At 36.9% G+C, this 20,168-nt stretch overlaps 1 protein-coding gene across 4 annotated transcripts in view; it reads left to right on the top strand.

Annotated features, from left to right (window-relative positions):
• Nucleotides 1–3,258: 3,258 nt before the first annotated feature.
• Nucleotides 3,259–20,168, top strand: part of CHM (CHM Rab escort protein) — a 240,702-nt gene continuing 223,792 nt past the window's right edge. For all 4 annotated transcript variants that reach the window (XM_058714187.1, XM_058714185.1, XM_058714186.1 and 1 more), the window contains exon 1: nt 3,259–3,338. In XM_058714187.1, the coding sequence (XP_058570170.1) occupies nt 3,290–3,338 (49 nt within the window). In that variant the 5' untranslated portion in view covers nt 3,259–3,289. The remainder of the gene's footprint in view (nt 3,339–20,168) is intronic.

Genomic DNA, 20,168 nt, shown 5'->3' with positions numbered 1-20,168 from the left:
TATTTTGAGAGAAAGAGTGCAAGCAGGGTAGGGGCAGAGAGAGAGGGAGGGAGAGAAAGAATCCCAATCTGTGCTGACAGTGTGGAGTCTGATGCAGGGCTCAACCTCACAAACCGTGAGATCATGACCTGAGCTGAAATCAAGAGTTAGCCGCTAAAATGACTGAGCCACCCAGATGCCCCTAGATTTGAATTTTTAAGAGTTTACTCTCCTCTACAGTGGACTGGAGAGAAGCAAGCATAAATCAAGGGTCGAGCTGGGGCCTATTGTAGTAGTCTAGGCAAGAGATTACGGGGGCAATCCAGATTGAGAGGTGGGTATGTTTACAATATAACTTTGAGATAGATATGGCAAGAGTTGATGATGAATTGGTTTAAGAGTGAAAGAGAATGATATATCAAGGATAGTTCTTAAGTTTTTGACTTGAGTAACTAATTAGAAGGTAGTACCATTTCTGAGGTAGGGAACACTGGATGAAGAGGTTTGGGAGTGGGGCTGAAATGTTCAGGAGTTCAGTAGTGGCCATGTTCAGAAGAGATGTTGAGTAAGGGATTGGATATATGGATCTGGAGCTCAAAGGAAAGGCCAGGGATAGAGACCATTAAATTACCAGTTTATAAACATTTGTTATGTCAGATCACACAGTTATGTAACCTTCTGAATACAAGGTAAATATTCAGGGAATCATGGTTTTCAACTCAGGAAACCATTAAGTACAAAATTAGGATCCCAGTGATTTAATAGGGTAAGTCAATATGTATCCATCATCTCGTACTATGACTTATCCAAATAAAATATTTCACTTCTAAAAAATAGACATCCTTAGAATAACAGAATAGACAGCAATTAAGCTGCTTTGCTTCATGCTATTTTACTGACATTATCAACCCCTATATTTGTCTTTACAGGAGATCTATAAAAATACATTTGAAATAAAAGGTATTTTGAACACTTTCTTCATGCAGAGGCTTTAATTTTTTCTAATGTAACCATATTTTCCATGTTCAGAGAGTGTATAATAAAGGACAGCTAAATATAGGCTGGCAATTTTGTTTTTCCAAGGGTCCTGCTTTCTAACTTCAGAATAAAAGGGATTTCACATTTGAGGCAAAACATATTGGAATATTAGCATGACAGAGCAATTACTTGTTTATTTTGTTTTATACCCTATTAGATGTAAATTTAATGAAGTCAGAGGTTTTTGTCTGTTTTATTCATTGCTGTAATTCCATCATCTAAATCAGTGTTTTGCACATAGTAGGTATTCAATAAATATTTGAGGAAAATTGAATGAAATGATAAGTAGTGTCTTCACAGTGTGTCTGATTGTTATAAAATTTCTGAATCCATAAGTGTGTCTACTTGTTATAAAATTTCTGAATCCATAGAAAGATACACTCATATTGAAAAAGATACACACACAAGTATACAGATATTGCCAAAGTATGATAGAGATACCTTAATTTATCATGTTTTTAACTACCCATCCATAACTTCTCACTGTTAAAGGAGATTTTGGAAAGTTTCCTGTGTTTACTCTGGGAAATCTATTAATTTTCATTTCCACTGATGGTATTAAGAATCTCATAGATCTAACAGATAAGATCTATTTCACTTCTGATAGTACTCAAAACTTTCTTTTCATATCAAGGCAAATGGCAGAGTGATTTACTGAACAATACCTTACACTTCTCAAAGAAATCTCTTACACAAAATATTCATCAGAGGACCGTATCACAAAAGAATTGTTCAATACATCCAGATAACCCATAAAATAAATTAACAAAACATGTAAAATGTTGCTAAAGATTATGGCAAAATGCAGCAAAACAAAACAAAACCCAACCCCAGTAAAGTACAGTTTTAAAGAATTTTCATGGAACCTTAGCAAAGAAACAGGTATTGAGCATCTTCAAAATATGACACATGATAGTTGTGGGTAGATATAAAGATGGAATACTCAGTCCCTGTATTCACAGTACTTACCATCTATTAAGGGAGTCAGAACTAACCAGTTCAGCAAACACTGGCATCCTACTAAGCAACAGGCCCACGTTAGATGCAGGGGGTAAAAAGATAAATAAGGCACAGTCCCTGTCATAGAAGGTCTTATAATTTAGGCCTATCTGGGTGTGTATTTTTGTACATATGTAGATATGTGTACTGTATAGGAACCAACCTAAATGCAAATAATTTCAGGGCAATATGGAAGACTATGACAGAATGTTAGCACTACCTATGGAAATTTAACCCAATATAGGGAGGACATAAAAGGAGGAGGTGGTAGAAGCTGAACTGAATCTTAAGGATATGTTAGGTAGAGAATGGGAAGATAATCCCATGCTGGAGGAACAACAATGAGACTGGGAAACCACAAACGATTCAGAGGACAAGTTGTGTAAGGGAAGGTCCACTACTGCACTCGCTTTGAATTATTTTGAGACGCTTATAAAATAACTACACAACGAACCCTAAAGCCCCTCATCAAATACAATCACTTTACTATAAATGCTATTTTATCATGGTCATTTTTGCAGCAGCTTATCAGAAGAATCTTGTATGGACTCCGTGCATATGTATAAAAAACTAGATTCAGAATCATTAGACGCTTATCAAGCAACTACTATGCTTTCATATCTTTTTTCGCTGCTGTAAAGCAAGGCTAATTTTCTAAATATATACTGCCGGATGTCCGGCTGGACTAACTAGAACAAATGCAAACTCAATTTAGGTTCCATTCTGGCGAAACTAGGGCTAGACTAGGGCGAGACGGTTTTCGTGGGTTTTCATTGGGGAGATATGGAGGCAAAAAATATATGGGATATAGTTTTAAAGTGTTGGTGCGTAAAATTACGCCTCAGAGGCCAAAACAAAAGAACAGACTCGCTGGGGGAAACAGTTTCAAGACTGGAATGAAAATGTCCTTTGTTCACAGAGCAATCCCCTTTCAATTTCACTCCATCCTTCATATATTCCAATTCTTGCTTCATCGTCAAGGAACATCCAGGTTTTCCCACATTCATCCTAGCTAGCTAGAGTGAAAATCTCCACCTCATTACTACCTCAAACCTCCAGGCTAAATGCGCCACTGCACTCTGCCTGGAAAATAAATTGAGCTTTTAACATTCGCGTAAACATTTCAAATAAAATGTAGCCGCCTACCTGGACCGGCCACCCAAGAACTACAATATCCAGAATGCACTGTTTTCCCTTCCGCCTTCTACCAGGGCAATGCCTGACTTGATCTCATTTCCACAAGCGATAGTCACATGACACGTTTTCTCTCAAGATGGCGGATAATCTCCCTTCGGAGTTTGACGTGATCGTAATAGGGACGGGTATGTGTGGCTCTGGTACTCTCCGAACAAAGTGTAGGAAGTCTATCTCGTTCCTACCTTTTCTGTCAGTGGCGAAGTTTGGTGAGAAATGCCGGGGGTTGAGCATAGCAGGGAGGACTGGAAGGAAGTGAGGTAGTGTGGAGTCAGCGCGGGAGTTAGCAGCTCCAGGGAGGGGCTTGGACCCACGGTGCTTAGCGCCATTTGAGTAGGGGTCGATCTGATCGATGCCGATTGCTGAGGTTGGTTGCTGCGGGTGGTTCCTGTAATTTCCTTAGAGGGTGGTGGGTTTTGCAGTGTCATGAGAATGGAGGATCGGGACTTTATCAATGGAGACGCCTTTTGGCATAACATGATCCCCACCTTGTTGATTTCAAGGCGATATTCTCCGTAATTTTGTCTCGCCCTTCAGTAGGAGTTTTTCATATATTTATGTAGTCCTAGGGTGTATTGCAGCTCGGATACAGCTTAGCCTTCAGTTTTTTTGAGAAGGATGCTCAGGTGTTGTCCGTGTGCGTATTAATTACTAGGACCAGGAAACGGATTCTTTTTTATTATGTTGAGAGGCCTGGGGAATTGTATTTTGTTGAGGTAGCCATTATTCCTGCTTTATGATGCTGAAAGGTAGCGTTTTGCTTTCTGACACCCACCTATCTACTCACAACTAAATGAGCTGAGAAGAAGCTTCTGTGAATTTCATTTCAGGTGTGTGACCTTATCTTCCCCTTGTTTTCCCATCATTTATTCTCCATGTTTTGGGTGGAGCCAGAAAATCCCCTTCAATATCGAGTTGACAAATTCAGCGTACCACTTGTGGCAGAAGACATTTGGCAGCAGTTAGTATTTTGTTTTTTAACAGTGTAAAGGGTGGGTTTGAAATGTGGTGAAATAGGTTGTTGAGTGGGGTTTTCTCCTGTTTGCAGAATGTGGTAGGCCTGAAAAGCTCTGGTGGATGAGTATCTGTCCATTGTGTTAATGAATGGAGTTAGCTGTTTTCTCAAACAGGAGGGGCAGCCATGTTGCCAGGGCCGAGTAAAAATTATAGCTACCTGGTTTTGAATGCTTATTATTTGCTAATCGATGTGCTAAGCACTTTACAAGCTGTATGCAATTCTCACAACTACCTCGTTAGAGTAGGTATTCTCTACACTTTACAGAAGAGGAAACGGGCTTAGAAAGGTTGCGGTGTGCTCAAGATCACACAGCTGGTAAATTTCCAAAGGCCCATTCCATCTCAGAAGGAGAATCAGTGGTTCAGACCCTTAGAGTTAACCCATATAACTCTAATATACTCTAATAATTGGGAAAAGTTACTAAATCTTGCAGGTATTTAAATATACCTGTTTGAATTACTAGGGCATTTAATCTCTCTGAGCCTCAGTTTCCTTGTTTTTAAATACAGAGAGGGTAAACTAGATATCCTTTCAGGTGTTGTCTAATCAAAAATTCTTATTGTAGTGGCACTTGGGTAATTGTTCTCAGGACAGCAGACATGTTTATTCGCATCCTGAAAACCGCATGGCTGCAGATAACTTGTCTGTAGCTGCTGTGAACACATGTTGGATGAGAGCTGGAAGGAGCCTATAGACTATTCATTTGTTCTCTCCACTCTATCTTGAAACTGAGAAGAACATCCATTTTTGAATAGTTGTTAATACCATACTTGGATTCTATATTATTGCCTTTCTTTTTTGTTACCTAGAAAGTTGGGGTGTTTTTAAAATTTTTTGAAACATTAAGAGATTTTTTTCCTATCTGGATTCAAATTTTAATTGATAAGAGTGCTAATTCCTATTAAATGCTACTAATTCTTCTCAAAGTATGGGAAAAACTTATTTGAAGTTAATCTTAAAAGTTGTTTTTCATATCACTTACTGGTGAACATATTCTGAGTTTATCAAGCACATTGCATAAATTCATGTTATGAAGCTTTGGTTTTAGGCGTGTCAAGATGGAAAAATTAGTTAAAAGTTGTTTCCCAAATGACTTCAATAATTCCAATCATTATTTAATCGGAATTATTTATTTAAATCCAATTTAGTTACCATCTAGTGTAATGATTTCAGGAATATAATTTAGTGATTCCTCACTAGATACAACACCCAGTGCTCATCCCAACAAGTGCCCTTCTTAATGCCCATCACCCATTTAGCCCATCCCCCACCCAACACCCATTCAGCAACCCTCAGTTCTCTGTATTTAAGAGTCTCTTAAGGTTTGTGTCCCTCTCTGTTTTTATCTTATTTTTGCTTCCCTTCCTTTATGTTCATCTTTAATTTGAATTATTTTTAATGTGTTTGGAATATTTCTTTTTTGAAATAGTTTGCTGAAAGTAGCCTTAAAAATGTTTGCATTACTATATACTAGCTTGAGTAAATCTTAGGAAAAGCAGCGTTTCTTAGATTCAGTTTTACTGAAAAAATGCAGAGTTAATCATGCATGTATCACAAACATGAAGAAGTAGGCTATGAAATGTAATTTTTATTTTAGTAAATTTAGTTCTAGTTATGTCATCAAGAGACCATTGCTTCAAGTAAAATCATATGTGGATAATACTTAAATCCCTTTGTCTTTGATTAGTGTTTTTCTGTTTTTTGTTTTTTACTTTACATATCATAAGATTTCCCTTAAGATCATGTTTTGAAGAGATTATGGGAAGATAAAGTTTTGTATGTATTAGTTATGTCCATTTCCTTTTGATTACAAAATACAGGAAATATCTCTCAGACACCCAAAGGCAGATGAATAAAATAAAGTGTTTGAACTGTGAAAAATAAAGTAGAAAATGGAAAAAAGGAAGGAAGGCTGATTGGAGTCTCAAAGGAGAGGACAAAACTGGAAATAAATGATGTGTCTAGAAAGTGGCTTTCAGTTGGGGTACACAGTCGTCATTTTCAAGATATTTTGCCGTTTAAAAAGACATTGGAATGATAATTTTGTAGGTTACAGAGAAGTATCCTTGGTTTCAGGTTAAAAGTAGTCCCAGTAACATAACACTTCAATGGAGGTGACATCAGGCAACCTCTGTAATCTGCAGTCTGCTTCAGAGCCAACAATTCAACAGAAGAGCAGGCAAGATGGAAGTTAGGAGAGCTGTGGTAATATTGACGTGCTTCTTACATAGTGGAATCCTTCAGGCCCTTAATTAGAGCATATTTATTCTAATTTTAGAAATAATTCTAGTGTTCTCAGAGCATATTAGAAACATCCTATTTAGAAGATACAGTGTTATCAACTTCTACAAAAGCTGTATTTGGGTGGTGTCATTAGACATAAGTGACAGTTCATGTCTTAATAGGAAAGGGAAGAGACAGACACCTAAAGTGCAAGCCTACATCCAACAGTACAATGGCCTGGGACCAGATTATGTAGTGACAAACACTCATTTTTCAGAGTATTCAACTCACATTTACTGAGAACTTAGTCTCTGCCCTTGTGAAGTTTACGATATTGCCTATTTTCAGAGACTGGTTGAGGTTTCTGACAGTCACATCCACAGAACTGTTTGTTCGTAAATGTGGGCTTTTCATTGCATCCTTTTTGCTTTCTGAAGACCACATAGTGATTCAGTCTGCATCCCTTTTCTTTCTGAAACACCACAGACATTATATTTTTGGGAGTTCTTTCCCTAAGACGGGCTAGCTTAAAATTTTTCCTGCAGAGGATAAACACATGGATCCATTTTATTTTAATTTTTATTTGAGAGAGAGAGAGAGAGAGAGAGAGAGAGAGAGAGAACACACTCGTGCAGGCCAAGGTGGGGCAGAAAGAGAGGGAGACAGAGGATCCGAAGCAGGTCCTGCTTTGACAGCAGAGAGCCCTATATGAGCCTCAAACTCACAAACCAGGAGATCATGACCTGAGCCAGAGTTGGACGCTTAACTGACTGAGCCACCCAGGTGCCCTAACATAGATCCTTTTTTTTTTTTAAGTTTATTTTTGAGAGAGAGGCAGAGAGAGAGAGGGAGACATAGAATCCAAAGCAGGCTCCAGGCTCTGAGCTGTCATCACAGAGCCTGAATTGGGTCAAACCCACGAGCCATGAGATCATGACCTGAGCTGAAGTTGGACACTTAACCAACTGAGCCACCTAGGTGCCTCTAGATCTTTTTTGACTTAAGAGTTTTATTGCCAAAGATTATGGGGAAACAAATGAGATAACCAAAATAACAAACATAAGAGAAATTACAAAAGTATTGCTCTTATATTGTGACTATGTTGCTAGATAGTGCTCGACATAGTACAATAATAGATGTGACAGCATGGTGTGATGGGAATCACTTGACCTTTCTATTGGGTGACTTTGAACAAATTGCATCTCCTCTTGGGATACCAGTTTGTTCATCTGTAAAGTGGGAGATTTGAATTAGGTGACCTATCTACTAGTTGTAAAGTTGAGTGTTCTGCACCATTGTGCGTGCAGAAGTGTGACCCTGTGTCCTTGAAAAGGCTAAATTCTGTCTAGTCCTTTCAAGAAGTCAAGTCAGTGTTTAATATACTTTAAAAATTTTTGTATCAAAATGGCTCATAAAAATTTTTTTGGAAACAAGAAGTTGCTTTTATCAGGAAGGGCATGTAGGTAGCACACTTCCATTCTTTGATGTTGGTTAAGAATCAGAAAGTCAACCTTGGCTGGCAGCTCAGTGACTATAATACTTATGATGGTGGTGGTGTAGCTTCACTTCTCTAAATGTTTGGGGATAGTAGTGCTGCAAGAGGTTTTGTGGAAACATTTACCAAATATGCCTTTGTGCTAAGTGATTTCCCACATACATATTTTATTTAATCTTCTCTCAGAATGGCTGTATGAGTTCTAACATGACAGGATGTTCATACTTCTCTTTGTATTTCCAAACATACATGCACCTATGGTCCAGAGCTGAGTTTGTTTTTGTTTGTTTATTTTTTTTTGGTAATTGCAAGATGCCACCTATTTGTGGGTCATGAAATTAGTTCCAGCATTAAAAGAAAAGAATAGAATATATTAGAATATGTTACATGTAGTAAGGATGAGTATAGTTTTATGAAACAAATATTTCATATACGTATAATAAATCACTATAAAATTCAAGCATATATACTATATACACATTTTTGGGGGGTGGTCAGGAGCAAAAAATCTTAAAGTCTAGAGGATATTAACTGAGTAACAATGAATAGTAATGGTAATTGTATTTCAAAAGTCCTTTAGTTTTACAAATGCTATACCATCCTTATATTTTATTGACTTTGACATGTAGGTGTCTCATTTGAGCAATGTAATTGACAATGTAGTTCTGAAGTGAGACAGACTGGGTTTGAATCAGCTGTGCCTCTTGTGCTACCTCATACATGTTCCTTAAAGCCTAAGTTTCAATATTCTTATCTCTACATGAGAACAAACTTCACAGAGCTCTGTTAAGGATTCGATGAAATAATTCCTATAAAATGCTTAGTAAATACTCAGAAAATGTAGTTGATTTTTATGGCCCATAATTCTATCCCAAGGTGCTTTTATCATCACTATTGCTACCTGAATGCTTTCAGGAAGGGCTCTTCATGGAAAGCAGAAGAAAGATTCAGGTGTCTGAGTCATTGTCCTCTTCCCCATTGGCTCATTGGTAAGAAAGACCTTTCATTGTGCATCTATTACTACTGTTTCTAACAGATTTCTTATCTGTGTTTACAGGTTGTCTATATTTTTCCTTTATTCTTTTTCATTTGTCAGCTTGATTTGTCATTTTATTTGTCTAAAGTTTTTTTTAAAATTAATTTATTAATTTTAAGAGAGAAAGAGAGAGAGGGTGCACAGGGAGGGGCAGAGAAAATCCCAAGCCAGGTCCACACTGCCAGTCAGCCCGATGCAGGGCTTGATCCTACGAACCATAAGACTACTGACCTGAGCTGAAATCAAGAGCCAGACACTTAACCAGCTGAGCCACCCAGGCACCCCTGTTTTGTTTAAAGATTTTGAACAGATTTATCTTCTTTGGGGCATAGTATGAAATGCTTCCTTGTCAGTGTAAGAATGTTGAAGGAGCTAAAGAAAGCCTAAAGATTTTGCTGTTCTGAAAAATGGTTTGCAATTCTTCAGGCATTTATTGATGGAAGAGTATGTCTTTTCTGCTTTCAGTACTGAGGGAAGTAAAGGGGGTTGTCTAATGCTGGAGGAGACTCTTTGGAAGAGGCTTATCCTTCCCTGTAAATCATAGCCAGTCCCTCAGAGAGAGCTACATTTGTTACCAGAGTTCCCTCTGCAGCATCATTTTCATCTCCCTTGCCTCATGTCATTTTCTCTAGTGTTCTTGTGATGTTTTAGAGAACTCAAGCTGCAGCAATTAAAATCAAATATGGCTGCTCACCATCACATTCCCATGTTTAACATAAAATCCCAATGCACAGAAACAATTACAATTCTGTATAATTGACCTGTTACTCATGCTAAATCACCTGCTATTCAGTTTCAATGCAGAGTCTTTTAACTAAAATGTTAGGTTGTGCGTGCTATGTATATGAATGGTTTTAAAAGTAAAATCGACCGAAAGTCGCTATCAGTTTTTATTAACATATATATTAAAACACTGTGTGTGTGTGTGTGTGTGTGTGTGTGTAATATGCTAGAGAGATTGGAAACATTTTGGGGTTATTTAGTCATGGCCAACACAATAGGCATACTTTGAAACATTGACTTACTGTGTTCTTGCTTTTCTAATTTTATTAAAGGGCAGTGTAAAAAGAGATGATAACTTATCACACATAGTGATTTTCCAAAGCAGGATTATGAGAGCCATCATATTATCATATTGAGGCTATTTAAAAAATAGTTTGCCAATAAGAGATCAGGGACAGCTTGGCCAGTATGCAAGTATTATTAGCATTAGTGTTATTAATACTTATTAGGGTAAGTATTTCATCTCATTGGATTTTACCAAGAATTTAAGTCATACTACTTGACTGATTTGGTTTATATCACTTTTAGAATAGTACCAACATCTACTTTTTTCCCTATGTAATGTTCTAACATATCTTTTTTTTCCAGCCTAGTGTTCACATTGAGTTACAATGGCTATTGGTTAATGGAGTTTTAATCATTTATATTGCTTTGAAATGTTTGGGTCATATATCTGTGATCCACATTTGCACATTTGTTAAAACTACTTTCTTTTTTTCTTTTTTCTTGTCTTCTTCCTCCTTTTTTTTTTTTTTTTTTGAGTGCAAGCGGGGGAGGGGGACAAAGGGAGAGATAGAACCCTAAGCAGGCTCCACACAGCACAGAGCCAGAAGTGGGGCTCGATCTTGGAACCCTGGGATTATATCCCAAGCCAAAATCAAGGATCAGATGCTCAACCAACTGAGCCACCCAGGTGCACAAACTACTTTTCTATATATGAGTTTAAAATAATTATTATAGAAAAGTTTACACAAGCTAAAGTATAGAGAAATAGGGCTTTATTTACAGATATAGGGCATATTAGGAAGATGCTGAGTTGTGAGTTATTTTTTAAATAAAAAAATTTATTTGAGTATAGTTGACACAATTACATTAGTTTCAGATTTACAACTTAGTGATTTGACAAGTTTATATATTATACTATGTTCACCATAAGTGTAGTTACCATCTGTCTCATTGCATTGCTATTACAATATCATCGACTGTGTTCCTTATGCTCTCTGCCTTTCATTCCCATGACTTACTGAATTGTGAGTTCTAACCCTTATTTTTCTATGAGCTGTATTACTTTGGCATAAGGTATATAAGCCAAATAGATGACAGAGAATTTCAGCACATACAACATACTGTTAAACAAATATATGAAACATATGCAAGTACTGTTCTAAGCTCTTTCTAAAATTTTTTTTAATGTTTATTTTTGAGAGAAATAGAATGCATGCTGTCATAAGTGGGGGAGGGGCAAAGAGCGAGGAGGACACAGAATCTGAAGCAGGCTCCAGGCTCTGAGCTGTCAGCACAGAGCCTGATGTGGGGCTTGAACCCATGAACCATGAGATCATGACCTGAGCTGAAGTCCGATGCTTAACTGACTGAACGACCCGGGCGCCCCATCTTAAAACGCATCATTTCCTCTGATTCTCACAATAACCCTGTCTGTAGTGAATACAGTTAATCTCCATTTTACAAATATGTAACCTAAGTCTTAGTTAAGTTTAACCTAGGTCAAACTATTGAGACTGGAGTTACTGTAGCTAAAACTCTCTTATTACATTGAGCTTGTAGGATTCTTCCAAGTAGAAAAATACCTTATACTACCAATATATATATTTTTAATATTTTATTTATTTTGTTAATTTACATCCAAGTTAGTTAGCATATAGTGCAACAGTGATTTCAGGAGTAGATTCCTTAATGCCTCTTACCCATTTAGCCCATTCCCCTCCCCCGCCAACAACCCCTTCAGTAATCCTCTGTTTGTTTTCCATATTGAAGAGTCTCTTCTGTTTTGTCCCCCTCCCTGTTTTTATATTATTTTTGTTTCCCTTCCCTTATGTTTATATGTTTGGTCTCTTAAAGTCCTCATGTGAGTGAAGTCATAAGATTTTTGTCTCTCTGACTGACTAATTTCACTTAGCATAATCCCCTCCAGTTCCATCCATGTAGTTGCAAATGGCAAGATTTCATTCTTTTTGATTGCCGAGTAACACTCCATTGTATATATACCACATCTTTATCCATTCATCCATCGATGGACACTTGGGCTCTTTCCATACGTTAGCTGTTGTTGATAGTGCTGCTTTAAACATGGGGGTGCATGTGCCCTTTTGAAACAGCACACCTGTATCCCTTGGATAAATACCTAGTAGTGCAATTGCTGGGTCATAGGGTAGTTGTATTTTTAATTTTTTAGGAACCTCTATACTGTTTTCTAGAGTGGCTGCACCAGCTTGTATTCCCACCAACAATGCAAAAAAGATCCTCTTTCTCCACATCCTCCCCAACATCTGTTGCCTGAGTTGTTAATGTTAGCCATTCTGACAGGTGTGAGGTGGTATCCCGTGGTTTTGATTTGTATTTCCCTGATGATGAGTGATGTTGAGCATTTTTTCATGTGTCAGTTGTCCATCTGGATGTCTTCTTTGGAGAAGTGTCTATTCATGTCTTTTGCCCATTTCTTCACTGGATTGTTTTTTGGGTGTTGAGTTTGATCACTTCTTTATAGATTTTAGATACTAACCCTTTATCTGATATGTCGTTTGCAAATAATATTATAAATATTATATTAGTATGCCCTAGCTTTGTGGGTGGCAGTTGCTTCATTTTCTAGGACTCACCATTGTTGACATTAAAATCCTGATGCCAACAAAGTCTTGTGGTATTAACTCATCATTGACAGCATCATGAAATCTCTATCGGCCTGCCAACCTTTTGATGAAGGTGAATTGCATGACATGGTTGTATTATTCCTTAAAACTGAGGGAAAAAAATCACAGCCACTAAAGTAATGGTAAAAAAAAAAAAATGGGATCTGAGAATACAGTCAAATTTCAAGCAATAATCTGTTCTCATTGATTTCAAGATACATAATTAACCACTGAAATAAAATCATTGTTAAAAATGACATATAGGCTGCTTGTGCCTGTTCTGGAGCTTGCCATTTTATGTCTGTCTTTTTTAGTTTTCTTCACTTGCAAATTAAATTTTCAAGATCAAGTATTGGACTCGTCCTATTTTTGAAGCTTGTCTTTTTTTGGTTGACTATTCTTTTGGTTCCTACAATTTTCAGTGTTTGTCAGAATTTACAGTGGATGCATCTTAATTGGCAGAATGAATATGGTAATATCTTTTTCCTCCAAGGGCTGTGTTATTAACATAATAATAGCACTTTTATATATTTACTTCCAAACGTTTTCTCGGTTTGTGTGTATAGATGTATGTATATTTTTCTGTGTTTATAAAAGTGTATCAGACACTGTTTTGAAAGCTATTTTTCACCTCACAGTATGTCTTGAACATCATTTCATGTCAACCAAATGGCCTTCCCAGTGTCCTTGTTACAAGTTTTTATTTAGAGATAATTATAGACTCACATGCAGTGGTAAGTTCTCACTTTATTAATGAGAAGATCCTGCATATACTTCACAGTATGTATGTGGCAAGTAAAATTTTGGATAAATCATAAACAGGAAATTGACCTTACCCACTGACCTTATTCAGATTTCACAACGAGGAAATTGACCTTACCCAATGACCTCATTCAGATTTCACTAGTTTTACATATAACTTGTGTTACTTTTGTTAACTGCCTTTGGAGATATGCATAAAAAGCCTTCCCCTCCAAGATTAAGTAAATATTAACTCAGTTTATTTTTCAATATTTTATTTTTTACATTTAAATTTAAATTCACTTGAAATTTACTTTGTTGTAGAGTATGAGTGTTTTTCCCCCCTCTAAATCACCAGCCAGTTATTCTAACACCATTGATCTAATAATCTGTTCTTACACCATTGAACTGAAATTACAATTTTTTTTTTTTTTTTTTTTGTAGGGGAGTGGCATGCCTGGATGACTCAGTCAGTTAAGCCTCTCACTATTGCTTTCAGTTCAGTCGGCTCAGGTCATGATCTCGTGGTTCGTGAGATCAGCTCTGTGTTGTGTGCTCTTCCAGCACAGATCCTGCTTGGGATTCTCTCTCCCTCTTTCTTAGCCCCTCCCCCGCTCTTGTGCATGTATTCGCTCACTCACTTGCTCTGTCTCTTAAATAAATAAACCTAAAATTTTTTTTTTTTTACCATATGATCAATTTTGGGGCTTTCTGACAATAATCTGAGTGTTTCTTTCAGCATATAGTCTCTTTCAAAGTGGGAATAGATTGAGTCATCTGATCTGTAGGGAAAGGATAACTTTTCCTCTTTGAAATCTGAAAAAACAAAAGATAATATTTAATATATTGAAAATTATAGCATCTACTTTGAAAAATAGAAAACCAAAAGAAAAAAAAAACAGAATAGGAATATTTGCAACTCCTAACAGGACTAATTACAGATAATGAGTACCTTCAAGTTTATATGAAAAATATCAAGATCTCTAGACAAATGGGCAGAAAAATATAAAGAGAAGATAGAAATAGCAAACTGCTGGGAAAATATTATTTCCTAATAGTTGAATTCAAAATAATTTAAAAATTAAAAACACTAAATTAAAAGTAACAATGAGTTGTCAGTGAAGTTGTATTCAATTAATATGATGATATTATAAATTGGGACAATATTTGGGAAAAGTAATTTGACAGTTTGTACTGAGAATTGTAAGTGTGTTTATTCCCTTAGACTCAGTAACTCCAGATCTGAGAATTTATTTTGAGAAAATCATTCAGTAGAGTTAAAAGCTACCAAAGTGACATCTATTTTAAAGCTGCTTATCATAGTGAAGTTTGAAAATAATATAAAAATTCTATAGTAAAGAGCTCTGAAATCTCCCAGGAGGCCAGCTAACTGGTAGAATGGGCAGTCTTACAATGTGGCCCAAGATCTGGTACACAGCTTTCATTTTTATTATAAGACATCATACGTACAAGTGAAATATGTGTATATGTGTGTGTATATTTATTTCAGTGAACAATAATAAAGTGAATGGTGCATATGTATGACCCAAGTAAAAAGACCATAACCAGAACATTACCAGAACTTTAGAAGCTCCCTGTGTGTACCACCATCATTTATCTTCTCTTCCTTTCCCACAGATGTAACCATTATGATAAGTTGTATTGTTCCCTTGTATTTTTTAAGGTGTTTTTATTACATGTGTATGTATCTCTAAAAAATATATTGCCTTACCTGTTTTTGACCCTTGTCTAACTTTTGGAATTCTATTGTATGTATTCTTTTTGTGAGTTGCTTTTATTGGCCAGTGTTATGCTTGTGAGATTCATCTGTACAGATGCATACAGATGTAATCCCCCCCCACTCACATGTACTCGCATACACACACCACACACACGTACATACACACATGCTGACTACTACTGTGTTGTACTAGGTTTACAGATCTTCCAACTTCAGTAGGTTATGCCTATTTCCCAAAGTAATTATATATTTGCCCTTTGGTTTACAGCTTTTCAAGCCTCCCCCAACCCAGGAAATATGTAATCTTAAAAATATATTCATGATAAAATAAGATCATCTGTACATATCATTCTGCAACTTTTTCAGTCAATAATCCTCACGTTTCTATCCATTATAGTACATTTTTATCTACAGTACACAGACTATATTTAACTTTCTACAAACATCCATCCCCAAATACCCTTCATAGTTGATATTTATAAATATGTGTCCAATTCAGTATTATGCTTTGCTTCTGGTTTTTAGTGTCCTGTAAGTCTGTTTTATCCTAGCATAGTTGTTGTTCCTTTTTTTAAATTTTTAACGATGACTGGAATGTTGAGACTGGGCCAGTGATCGTACAGAATGTTCTGCCTTTTGGATTTGGCTGCTTTCTTCCTTGTGGTATCAGTTACCTTATTCCTCTAGCTTATGTTTTTCCTGTAAACTGAGAATTATACCTAAAGGCTTGATGGATTCAGGTTAACATTTTTGGCTAGAATTTATTCTTAGTGATTGGATATTATGTTGGATCATACCGGAACACACATCATATCTAGTTGATCCACCATGAGTGTTGCTAAGATTAACCCTGGATTAGGATGATGACAATCTGATTCTTCGACTTGTATGGGTATGTTTTTCACTGTGTATTGAAAATAATCTGTGTATTGGTAATTTAGCACTGTACAAATATTTGATTTGATACCAACTATTCACATAATTATTTTGCCATCAGTAAGTTTTATATAAATAAGTGTTTTCATTAGGCCTTGCAAAAGTTTTTATCTTTGATTCTTAGTTCTTTGATTTCTTCTACACTGAGTAGCTGCCACTGAATGCCAATTTAATAATTCATAAAAGGAAACACACCTTTCTAGCATTATTGGTGTCTACCGGTTAGACTACTCATTTCTGAAAATCAAGTCATTCAGGAAATTGAATTAATTGTAAGCTTGCCTGGTGGGGATCGGCAAAGAGATTTAGATGTCATATACTACTTAAGGGTATAGACTCAGGATGCCTGGGTGGCTCAGTTGGTTAAGTGTCCGACCTCAGTTCAGGTCATGATCTCACGGTTCATGATTTAGAGCCCCGTGTTGGGCTCTGCTGACAGCTCAGAGCCTGGAGCCTGCTTTGGATTCTATGTCTCTCTCTCACGCTGCCCCTCCCCCCTCGCACTCGGTCTCTCTCAAAAATAAATAAACATTAAAAAAAGTTTTAAAAAACGTGTACAGACTTGAGAGGTGGCTGGGTGGCTCAGTCGGTTAAGCATCAGAATCTCGATTTCGGCTCAGGTTATGATCTCACAGTTGGTGAGTCTGAGCCCCACATCAGGCTCTGTGCTGACAGCATGGAACCTGCTTGGGATTCTCTCTCTCCCTTTCTCTTTCTGCCCCTCCCCCACTCTCTTTCTCTCTCTGTCTCTCAAAATAAATAAATAAACTTAAAAAAAGAGTACAGACTCGAGGCAGCATGGCTAGGTTCCAATATTAACTTGACATTTTTTGGGTATATGACTTTGGACATACGACTTACTTAACCCCTCTGTGTTTCAATTTCAGCCCTATGTATACATGTGGACAAAGACTGAAAAGTAAGGGAAAAATGAAAAATTGTTGGAGGTCAGGTTATGTATGATTAAAATATTTTCTTTAGTGCTGTTTCATATTTGCAATGTAAGAGAAAATGAAAAAGAAATGTAGCTGTCATGCTGCTTTTTAGGCATTTTTTTACTGTTATTATTTTTAAACTAAAAGTTTTTTAAGTTTTTATTTTAATTCCAGTTAGTTAACATACATGGTTATATTAGTTTCAGGTTCAACAACTCCATACATCACCCAGTGCTCATCACTACAAGTGCATTCCTCAATCTCCATCACCTATTTAACCCATCCCTCAACCACCACCCCTTTGGTAACCATCTCTTTGTTCTCTATAGTTAGGAGTCTGTTTCTTGGTTTCTTTCTATGTATTTCCTTTTGCTCATTTGTATTGTTTGTTTTTTAATTTCACAAATGAGTGAAATAATATGGTATTTCTCTTTCTCTGACTGAGTTATCTGCCTTGCATTATACTTCCTAGCTCTATCCACATCCTTGCAAATGGCAAAGTTTCATTCTTATTTATGACTAAGTAATATTCCATTGTATATATATACTACATATTTTTTATCCATTTATCAGTTGATGGACACTTGGGATGCTTCCATATCTTGGCTATTGTAAATAATACTGCAATAAACAGAGGGGTACATGTATCCCTTTGAATTAGTGTTTTTGTATTTTTTTGATAAATACTAGTAGAGTGATGGATCATAGGGTAGTTGTATTTTTTTAAGTTTATTTATTTATTTTTTATTTGAGAGAGAGCGAGTGAGTGGGGTGGAGGGGCATAGAGAGAGGGAGAGAGAGTCCAAAGAAGGCTCCATGGTGCCAGCGCAGAGCCCGACATGGGGCTCCATCCTATAAACTGTGAGATCTATGACCTGAGCCAAAAATAAAGAGTTGGGTGCTTAATTGAGCCACCCAGTGCCCCCATTTTAGTTCTATTTTTAACTTCTTGAGGAACCTCCATGTTGTATTCCACAGTGGCTGCATCAGTTTGCATTCCCACCAACAGTGCAGGAAGGTTTCCCTTTCTCTACATCCTCACCAACACCTGTTGTTTCTTGTGTTGTTGATTTTAGCCATTCTGTCAAGTGTGAAATGATACCACATTGTAGTTTTGATTTGCATTTTCCACTTATTATTGGCGGTAAGCAGCTTTTCATGTGTCTGTTGGCCATCTGGATATCTTCTTTAGAGAAATGACTGTTTATGTCTTCTGGCCATTTTCTAATTAGATTATTTGTTTTCCAGGTGTTGAGTTTTATAAATTCTTTATAGATTTTGGATACTAACCCTTTATCAGATATATTATTTGCAAATATCTTCTCCCATTCTGTAGGTTGCCTTTTGGTTTTGTTGATTGTTTTCCTTCACTGTGCAGAAGCTTTTTATTTTGATGTAGTTCCAAAAGCTTATTTTTGCTTTTGTTTCCCATGCCTCAGGAGACATATCCAGAAAAAAACTTGCTATGGCTGGTGTCAAAGAGGTTACTACCTGTGTTCTACTCTCAGGTTTTTGTGGTTTCAGGTCTTACATTTAGGTCTTTGATCCATTCTGAATTTACTTTTGTGTATAGTTTAAGAAAGTGGTCCAGTTTGATTATTTTGCATGTTGCTGTCCTGTTTTCCCAACACCATTTGTTGAAGATGCTGTCTTTTTCCCATTGGATAGTCTTTCCTGCTTTGTCAAATATTAGTTAACCATAGGGTTATGGGCTCCTTTCTGGGATTTCTATTTTTTTTTTTTTTTAATGGTTATTTTTGAGAGAGAGACAGAGACAGAGCAAGGGTGGGGGAAGGGCAGAGAGAGGGAGATACAGAATCTGAAGCAGGCTCCAGACTCTGAGCTGTCAGTACAGAGCTGAATGCGGGGCTTGAACTCATGAACTGTGAGATTATGACCTGAGCTGAAGTTGGACACTTAACTGACTGAGCCACCCAGGTGCCCCATGGTTTTTCTATTCTATTCCATTGATCTATGTGTCTATTTTTGTGCTAGTACTATACTGTTTTGGTTACTATAAATTTATAATATAATTTGAAGCCTGGAATTTGATGACTCAGCTTTGCTTTTCTTTTTCCAGGTTGCTTTGGTTATTCGGGGTCTTCTGTGGTTTCACACAAATTTTAGGATTGTTCTGGCTCTGTGAAAAATTTTGGTGGTATTTTGGCAAGGATTGCATTAAACATGTAGATTGCTTTGGGTATTATAGACATTTTAACGATATTTCTTTTAGTCCATGAGCATGGAATGTCTTTCCATTTCTCTGTGTCATATTGAATTTCTTTCATCAATGTTTTATAGTTTTCAGAGTACAGGTCTTTCACCTCTGTGGTTAAGTTTATTTCCAGGTGTCTTTTTTATTTTGGTGCAATTGGAAATGGAATTATTAATTTCTCTTTCTAGATTATTGGTGTATAGAAATGCAACAGATTTCTGTACATTAATTTTATATTGTGTGACTTTACTGAATTTTCTCATTAGTTCTAGCAGGTTTTTGGTGGAGTTTTTATTTATTAATCTTTTAAAATTTTTTAACATTTTTTTTATTTTTGAGAGACAGAGGCAGAGCATGAGCAGGGGAGGGGGAGAGAGAGAGAGAGAGAGATACAGAATCTGAAGCAGGCTCCAGGCTCTGAGCTGTCAGCACAGAGCCCAACGCGGGGCTCGAACTCACGAAGTGCGAGACCATGACCTGAGCTGAAGTCAGAAGCTCAACTGACTGAGCCACCCTTGTATATATAGTATCATGTCATCTGCAAGTAGTCAAGGTTTTACTTGTTTCTTACCCATTTTGATGGCTTTTATTTCTTTTTGTTGTCTGATTGCTATGGCTAGGATTTTAGTTCTATGGTGAATACAAGGGGTGAGAGTGGACATCCTGGTCTTGTTCCTGACCTTTGGGAAAAAGCTCTCAGTTTTTCCCCATTAAGGATGATGTTAGCTGTGAGCTTCTCATATATATGGCTTTATTATGTTGAGGTATGTTGCCTCTAGACCTACTTTAGGCTTTTTATCATGAATGGATGTTCTGTGTCAGATGCTTCTTCTGTCTCTATTGAAATTATCCTATGGGGGTGCCTGAGTGGCTCAGTCAGTTAAGTGTCAGGCTCTTGGTTTTGGCTCAGGTTATGATCTCACAGTTCCTGGGTTTGAGCCCCGCATGGAGCCCTGTGTCAGTCTCCA

Source organism: Neofelis nebulosa, chromosome X (assembly GCF_028018385.1).
Source record: "Neofelis nebulosa isolate mNeoNeb1 chromosome X, mNeoNeb1.pri, whole genome shotgun sequence".
In the NCBI taxonomy this organism is placed as follows: Eukaryota; Metazoa; Chordata; class Mammalia; order Carnivora; family Felidae; genus Neofelis; species Neofelis nebulosa.
Note: the sequence above shows the minus strand (reverse complement) of the source record. Positions and strands in the feature narration are given on the sequence as shown.